Genomic DNA, 8580 nt, shown 5'->3' on the forward strand with positions numbered 1-8580 from the left:
TTTCCAGGCACAAACCCTTGGATGTGGGGTCCCACTTCAGCCTCACACTGCAGCTGAAGTTGCTTTCTCTGATCCTTCCCTTCCACCAGGCTTCAGTATAGAGTACAAATAATTGTGTGTGTGTGTTTGTTCACAGTCCAAGCTGCACCCTTTTGGCCAACGTTGGGAGAAGTAACATCTACAGAAACAGGAAGGATTACATCGATGTAAGAAATGTCAAGTTTCTTCTATTATCTGTTGCGTTTGTGTTTCTACAGCAGATGTTGTTACTGATGCTTTTGCTTCATTGTACAGATCTATGAGCCAGAGGGAGTGAAGATTTTCAGGTGCTCGTCTCCTATCTTCTTCGCTAATATTGAATTCTTCAGAGAGAAACTCATCACCGCTGTAAGTGTCTGGGGCTGTCGTTCTGAAAATATAAATTGCACAACACATTAAGGTGAATACAATTTCCCAGTAATTACTATATATACAGTCAGTCCACAGTTCAAAGATGAAATTTTCATGAATTATTCAAATATTGTTGCCACTCCTGTAATCCCATGTGTACTTAAGCAAGAGAACAGCCTGATTCATGCTGAACTTATATCATAACAACTTATATACACATTTTAAGTCCTTTAGAAGGGACATTATTTTATTAGCATTTCTATTATTTATACCCAATAAATGCTAGTTTACTCATCTCGCTGCAAAGACCGTAACCACAACAGTCAGAAGAAAAGTTGAATGAAATCACACTATCAAAGATGTCTTCATGTCTTCCATGACAAACAGGGTGAAGGCAGCCAATCTTTCTGTGAACAGCACAGCCAGCCGGGACCCTTGAGCCCGCACCATGCCAGAGGGCCCCCCATCCCTAGGCTGAACCAAAGGTGCCCTCATAACCTCCCCTTCCTGCTGCTCTTAGCAGGGAGTCGATAAGCAGTGGCTACCATGAGCATGGGTAACGAGTAGTTCATTCTTCACAGGAGGGACTGAAACTGGCAGAGGAACGAGGGAATCCGAGACAGTCGGGTCTCCGTGTGCTTGGCTTTCACCTCGGAAGAGCCTGAAGGGTTTTCCCTGTGAGCGCAGATGCTCACACCACTCTCTTTCTTTACAAATATGAGTACTTCTAACACCTCCTGCCTCCACCCACTAGATTGATGAGGCAGGAGACTTGCAGGAATTTAGTGTTTTCATAACCCTTATTAGCCTAATTCACCTGATCTGACGTCTAATTTTGTTAAAACCAGCTAGGAAGTTCAGGAGACATATGCAGCCAGCATGATCAACTTTTTTTCTTCTTCCAGAAAATAAAAAAGGATGGGTACACAACCCATGCTGCAGTCAGGTGCCACGGAGCAGATACGACCTGTAAGCTCTCCGATCTCGGCCATCTGGGTGGCCGTCTCCATTACGAAGTCGAGTAGGACACACTCTGGGCCAGCCAGCACTGCACCAGCCTGCTGGAGTTACTGGCCTGTGCCACAGCATTGTCACTGCGGTAATGCTGTCCATGCTGGTGTTGTAAAGCTAGTACAGATGGGCCTGCCTGGTTCGCAGTCATACCTGTAGACATCTTTCCAACCAAGACAAAGAGCCTTGTTTGAACTGATGAAAAGTAGTAGGCAACATTAGGTCCAAACTATGCTCGTCATGATTGTAAAGAAAAGCCACGTACGATGTTGTGTCCTTCTCCTGGTGCCATTGTTTGGGTTCTTTTAATTATTCAAAGTGCCGTTTCTGCAGGTTGGCTTCAACCCGCTGAGAGTCCTGAGGAAACGCAATAAAGCTCTGAGGAAGATCAGAAAGATGCTGAAGAAAGGAGAGCTGCAAGTGACACCCGTATGTAAGGCAACTCCATCTGGGGGGCAGTTAAGCAACCAGCTCCCTGGCTTGACATGGCAGAGAAGTGCCTCCTCTCCTAATTAGATATGCTGTTCTCCAAGTTGCCACTGCATGACATAAACGCATTTCAAAAATAAGATTTTAAATGGCTCTCACAGTTAGAGACTTACAGCTTTACCATGAGCAGAGCTTGTATGTGTCCACTGGAGTTTTGTTTGGCATCAAATGGCAGAATCAGATCCCACAGAGGTGATGTTCGTGCTACATTAATGGTAGGATAAAGCTGGGTTTCTCCCAGCACAAATCCTGCATGCTTTTTGTCGACTTGTTCCAAAATTACTGAATTAAAGCATATCAGACAATTGACTTCAGGGAATAATAGCAAGCCATCATTAACTGATTATGATAATGATTAAATGACTGATGAGAGGAAAGCCAACATTTCCAGACTCCTCCAGACAAAGGATAGAACTTTTTCTAGCGTAAAGTGCACATGGGTCCTGCTCCATCTCATAGGAGGATCAGCTTTGCATTGCTACTGCTCTTGCCCTTGTGTAAGATGCACTACTACCCTGGCTGGTCTTAAAAGGAAGTATTAATGACGACACTTTTCTCTGTCAACACAGAAAGGCTTGATTTGCATGGCTAACCATGCACATGAGTCAGATGAAGAATTAGACAACAACAGGATAGAGGAGCTGGACCAGCCCACCAACATGACAGATTTGCCCGTTCAGATCAACTGGGGTGGTGACCTCCCCCCTGGCATCACCGTGCCCCGCGTCGACATCCACAGCATCATTCTGGATTTCTCATCCGTGTCCTTCCTTGATTTTTCTGCCATGAGAGTCCTCCAAAAGGTAATTGTAATTCACAAGACAAGTTGATTATATGAAAGAAAAACATATGACTGCAATTATACTTGAGATATGCTTGAGGGAAGGGATGGCACCCGGTGAGACCTTGACAGGCTTGAGGAGTGGGACAATGTGAACTTCATGAAGTTCAACAAGGTCATACGCAAAGTCCTGCACCCGAGTTGGGGCAACCCCCATGGTTGGGGGATGAAGGAATTGAAAGCAGCCCTGAAGAGAAAGACTTGGGGGTACTGGTGGATGAAAAATTGGACATGAGCTAGCAACGTGTGCTCACAGCCCAGAAAGCCAGTGGTACCCTGGGCTACTCAAAAGAAGCGTGGCCAGCGGGTTGCGGGAGATGGTTGTCTCCCTCTACTCGGCTCTAATGAGACCCACCTGCAGTGCTGTGTCCAGCTCTAGGGCCCCAGCACAGGAGCAACATGGACCTGTTGGAGAGGGTCCAGAGGAAGGGCACAAAAATGATCAGAGGGATGGAACAGCTCTCCTACGAGAAAAGGCTGAGAGAGTTGGGGTTGTTCAGCCTGGAGAAGAGAAGGCTCCGGGGAGACCTTGTTTGTGGCCTTTCCACACTTAAAGGGGTTTTATGAGAAAGATGGAGAGAGACAAGGCCTGTAGTGACAGGACAAGGGGCAATGGGTTTAAACTGAATGAGGGTAGATTTAGATTGGGAGGTGAGCCCCTGGCACAGGCTGCCCAGAGCAGCTGTGGCTGCCCCATCCCTGGCAGTGTTCCAGGCCAGGCTGGATGGGCCTTGCAGCAACCTGGTCTGGTGGCAGGTGTCCCTGCCCACGGCAGGGGGGGTGGACTAAGATGATATTTAAGGCTGCTTTCAACCCAAACCGTCCTGAGTCTATTCTGTGTTTCTAGCCTGTTTTTAAAGGAAGACATCCCTCTATGGATTGGAAAGTCAGTGGCAACCTTTGAGTTTATGTGAATATTTAATGTACATTTTCCATAGAAAATGTTTAGGAAATGGATTAAATAATAAATCTGAATTTTCTTGGAATTAGAGTGTTGACTGTGGCACCCTTTCTGCACCTGCTAAGATTTTGGGAAGCTTTACAGAAATGTACCTATGAAATACAGCTTTAAACACTTGGCTGGGAGTTGGAGCATTGGAGTTTCATTTCTGCTCCTGCTCTCACTTCCCTGGACGACCTTGAACAAAGCACTAAGAACAATATTTTCAAACAGCAGTAGCTAAAGTTAACTATCTATAACCACATAGGGTGTGTAAATTTATTTCCACTGGAAGTAAACACCTGCCACATCAGTGGGAACTGTAGTTCTGCTCAAATTCCCAGTTATAAAAATCTCTCCAGAAAATTTTGGAGTCCTAGTTTCATCATGTGTCGAGTAGGTACAATAAAGCCATACAATTGATGAAAGATCACCTTTATCAGTATGGACTATGGCCCCTTTTCAAAAGGACTGGCCGTCCCTGTCAGCAGCCCTGTGAAGAGACTGTCCTGCCTCTTGGTGCAGCAGTTTAGAGCTGCTTACCATCGTACAGCTCAAATATCTGAAAGTGGTTTGTATATTTGCTGTGGCTGATCACCATAATGGCTGATATCAGTAAAAAGAGCAGTATCTAAATGGTGCCTCCTTCTGGTTTAACAGACTTTGAAAGAATTTGTCCGGATCGACATTGACATTTACATTGCAGGGGCACATGGTGAGTAAGTACTTGCCTTTCCACCGGCATCGCCATGGATGCCTCATCCCACCGCCCTTCCCTGTCTACCACTGAGCACAGCTGCAGAGGATCACCCCAGTTACACCTTCCAGCGCTGTACAGCGAGCAGACCCAGCTGAGCGGAGGTGTCACCCCTCCCACGCTGTCCCAGCAGGCTGGGACCACGTGTGACGGCTCGTTTTACCTGTGGCCACCGCTGTGCTGTACAGCTCCGGGGTATCGGGCAGCCTGGGTTAGGCATTAAGTAAGAAACGGGGCTCAGATTCCCTTCTGCCTGGCATCGAGCGAGGCAGTACCGACGATGTTCCACCCTCTCCACATCAGTAAAGAGGAACCCATCTGCTCTAATAAATAGAACAGTGCAGGATACCCGCAAATCCTGTGTTTACTCAGTGGACATGCTCAGGATATACGATTCCCTTCTCAAGGCCTGCAGGTCAGTCTGTGCTTTCATTTTGTTCCCCCACAGAGGGATTCCTGGAAAAACTGGAGAGATGTGCATTTTTTGATGAGGAGATTAAGCCATCCATATTTTTCCTCACCATTCATGATGCAGTTTTACACATTTTGCTGAAGAAGGACATAGCCAGCTCCCCCAAATTAAAGCTCACGGAGGTAAGACTACATACAGTTTTCATCCTTCGCTACCTTAGTGCCTTTACACTATTTGCAGGCGTGCCGCAGTGCCCTGCATAGCTAGCCATGTGCCCTACACCATCTCTATATTCAAAAAGTTAATGACTAAAACTCAGCTGGTCTCCAATATATCCGGAGAGCAAGACTGGCCCCTGGTCCAGGTGCCCAGCCAGCCACTAGTGAAAGCAGTGAATAATTCCCACTGGAGACTGGCCTGGCTGTGGACATTGCTTGAAGCCACCTCCCTGGGAAGAGCACAGCGTGGGGCACAATCCCAGCTCAGCCGTCAGCAGTCCTCTGTCGTCACCCATCCGGCAGGGACTGCTGCGTACGCTGCAGCGGCTCTTGCAAGGCAGACTTGATGTGCTTGCATGTAGGCTTCCCAGGACTGTCTGCCTTCAAAAGGAACGCTAAGGTAGTGCAGATAAATTAGTACAGCCACATTTGGCGACGGCCTTTCTGGGATTGTTCTTAAATCAAGAGCAAGAAAGGATCCTGTGTATGTTAAATCTGTTTAAAAGTACCAAACCTAGAATGCTACTCACCTGGAAACTGTCTAGTCCCACTGAGCTGGAGTGGTCCAGCTCCTCTGCACTGACCCAGAGACCTGGCAGGGGGCATAAAGGGCTGACAAGTGAAAGCTTCCCTCCTTCCCAGTCAAATTCCCAGGTGTGTTCCAGAGATTTAAAAAGCAAGACCTTCGTCAATGTAAAAAAAAAAAAAGGATAAAAGAAAAAAAAGAAGCAATCCATTTGCTAACCCACAAATTCTTGCGTTCGTTGCAGGAGAAGGGTAGTGGCAACCACTACATCACCATCCCCAGCAACGGACTGCGCAGCCGGGACTGCGCGGTAAGATTCCCATCTCCGGTAGCGGTAGCGGTAGCGGCACTCCCACCACCAGCAGCACAGCCCCAGAGGCTGCTCAGGGGAGCTACTGGGTCAGATAAGAAAAGCATCTTCATCCCTGAGCTCTTGTGTCAGCCCAGGGCACAAAGCATCCAGCCAGCTTATTGATAGGATCTGACCTCAGGCAAACCTTACAGGAAGAGTAAGAGGCTTGGGGCTCGGCTCACAAGCCTTGTCCTGTGCACCGAGGGTCTGCAGAGGGAAGGTGGGCAAAGGCCACCTCACCAGGCTCTCACCTGGCCTCCTCACCTGGCCACAGTCCCCCCACGATGAGCTCACTGCTAGAGTGTCCGTGTGGCAGAGACATCAGCATTAGTCCCATTTATCTAAATGTCTCGGGAGAAGAAGAGTCTGGACTCAGGGATAAGACAGGGACACGCAGCTTTTGTCACGGACTTAAAGAGAAGGGCAGTATCCAGCACACAGCTATCCCATCAGGAGGAAATGTCAGACCACAGCCTTCCCACACAAACACTTTAAAGGAGCAAATTCTTACATATCACTCACCAGAGGGCTCCTTACAGAGGGTGACATTTATTTCCTTTTATTTCATGCAGATTCCAGCAGAAACAAAATTTTAGACTTAATTTTCTAAAGATAATATCCTCCAGCAACACCACGTCACTTACAGAAGATGAACGCAGGTGTGAGCATGAAGACAGAAGGATAGTTTTAAACACCTTAAGAAGCATTTACTACATGTAGTTATGTTTCAAGTTTTGGAATGGCCTTGTTAGGCTTTATGCGTCTCTGTAAATATAGAAATGTATTTATGTACATATATGGAGGCTAAAATCACACAGATTTTCTTATTTCATACCTTGCTGACACCCTACCCACAGAGCTGAAGAAGCAGGTAATGTTAACCCTATTTGCATATACTTGTACATATATCTATATTATCCTGAGAGTTTGTAGACAACCTGTACAGTTACTAGAGAATATATAAATATTTGAAATCTTGTAATTTATAAGACAGAAATAATAGTTGGGAGTGATATTTTATCTTCAGCTTGTATATAACTTGTATAAAGTTTTCCTGATGGTTTGTAAGATACCTAGTAGACCGAGTTACTGAAGTTGTTTGCAGGTCCCTGCCATGAGCACAGCATACATAGTGACTAACGTATCTACTGTAAAACATGAACGTTGTTACGGCAAGATGCAGCATTTTCAGATCCAGACATGACTCATTGATTTGGTTTGGGCTGATACAAAGTGCACAAGAGAAGATACATTTATAGCGAACTATTAAATAATGATTTTGGTAACTAACTCTGCATTGCTCGCTGCATTTGTCAATACACCATCGAGGTGGCTCACGACCAGTGAGACCCAGCCTGTGTCCTGCAGCGAGCGGACAGATGTGCTGGCCCCTGAGCTCGGCTGGGGGGAGTGGTGGGTGCGGAGCTGCCAGGCGGGCATGCTGGATTGCCCAGGTCTCTTAGATGGGTGCACAGAGGACTTTAAAGAGTCCACTCCAATACTCCAGCCTGCACAACCAAGCCTGCACAACCACCATCAATTAACTCCTGCTGGAAGTCTACAGCTTGAAGATAAACTGCACACGCATTTCAGAGAAAAAAAACCAACCCACGCTCAATGTAGGGGAGCCAAGACAGTGGGTTGTTTGACACTGATGACGATGTGCAGCTGTGATCCTGCAGCAAAGTGGTTAAATAACTTTGAGGGAGTGTGGGAGGATGAAGCAGAGACAAGGAGGAGTGTGGTCCGACCTCTGGAGGATGATGAAACAGCATGGACAGCAGAGAGCAGCCTGTGGTGGGCAGCAGCTGGTTGCGCGGACAGTGGAGTTTGACCAGTGGTAAAGCTTTTGGCAGCGCGTGTTCAGTGCGTAACCTTACGGAAGCTGTGGCTAGCTAACAGTAAACGTCGTTGCTTCACCGTCCTTGCAAAGTCCTTGCTATCATACGCCGCAGCCCAAAGTGGCAGAGCTCTTAATTTAGCATAGCAACTGCTGAAGGTATGAAAATCTTCAGCCTAGAGGAAAATGGAGCCATCTTTGGAGTCTAAAAGAAATAGCAGTCTGAAATCACAAGAGTTTTTTGTTTTCAAGTCTAGTTTTGACTTTCAACCAAGCTGGGGTGACCAGAACCATGCATTTGGACTTGTATCAAAGAAGGGCCAAAGGGAGGGAGAAAGTCTTCTGGGCAAATTTTTATCTCCATAGTAGGCAGGGCTTGAAAACAAAATTTGAAGAAAAAACAATAGAAATAATACATTATTTATTATATATTGTAACAGAAAATATGGATAATCATAGTATGAGTTTTATCTCCGTAGTATGCAGGACTTGAAAACAAAATTTGAAGGAAAACCAGACAAAAATAAGCGGGGAGAAATTCCATTTGCTTTTATAAAAGGTACATATACACACGTAACATTTAGAAAACTGAGCTCCCAAAGGGAAATGCCATAGATGTCGCATCTCTGGACCTGAGCAAAGCCTGCCATGCCATGTGGGCGATTTTTAATGCCGTTGGAGAAGAGGAGATGACTAAAGGCACTGAAGGGCATAGAAGGATTGTGCGAAAGAGGAGGTGACAACGAGGAGCTCTGAAAGGTAAACACCAGAATGGAGGAAGAACTACTCTGTTAAATATTTTCT

The 8580-nt window shown here is 46.3% G+C and overlaps 1 protein-coding gene across 1 annotated transcript in view; it reads left to right on the plus strand.

The window, feature by feature from the left end:
* The window catches only part of SLC26A3 (solute carrier family 26 member 3), a 29671-nt gene extending 21091 nt beyond the window's left edge, over window positions 1-8580 (plus strand). Inside the window, exons 13-18 of the mRNA XM_080392770.1 lie at window positions 137-206; window positions 295-387; window positions 1735-1830; window positions 2460-2693; window positions 4332-4386; window positions 4877-8580. Coding sequence (XP_080248896.1) covers window positions 137-206; window positions 295-387; window positions 1735-1830; window positions 2460-2693; window positions 4332-4386; window positions 4877-5103 — 775 coding nt within the window. The 3' untranslated portion in view covers window positions 5104-8580. The remainder of the gene's footprint in view (window positions 1-136; window positions 207-294; window positions 388-1734; window positions 1831-2459; window positions 2694-4331; window positions 4387-4876) is intronic.

This window comes from Falco punctatus, assembly GCF_963210335.1.
Source record: "Falco punctatus genome assembly, chromosome: 6".
Lineage (NCBI taxonomy): Eukaryota > Metazoa > Chordata > Aves > Falconiformes > Falconidae > Falco > Falco punctatus.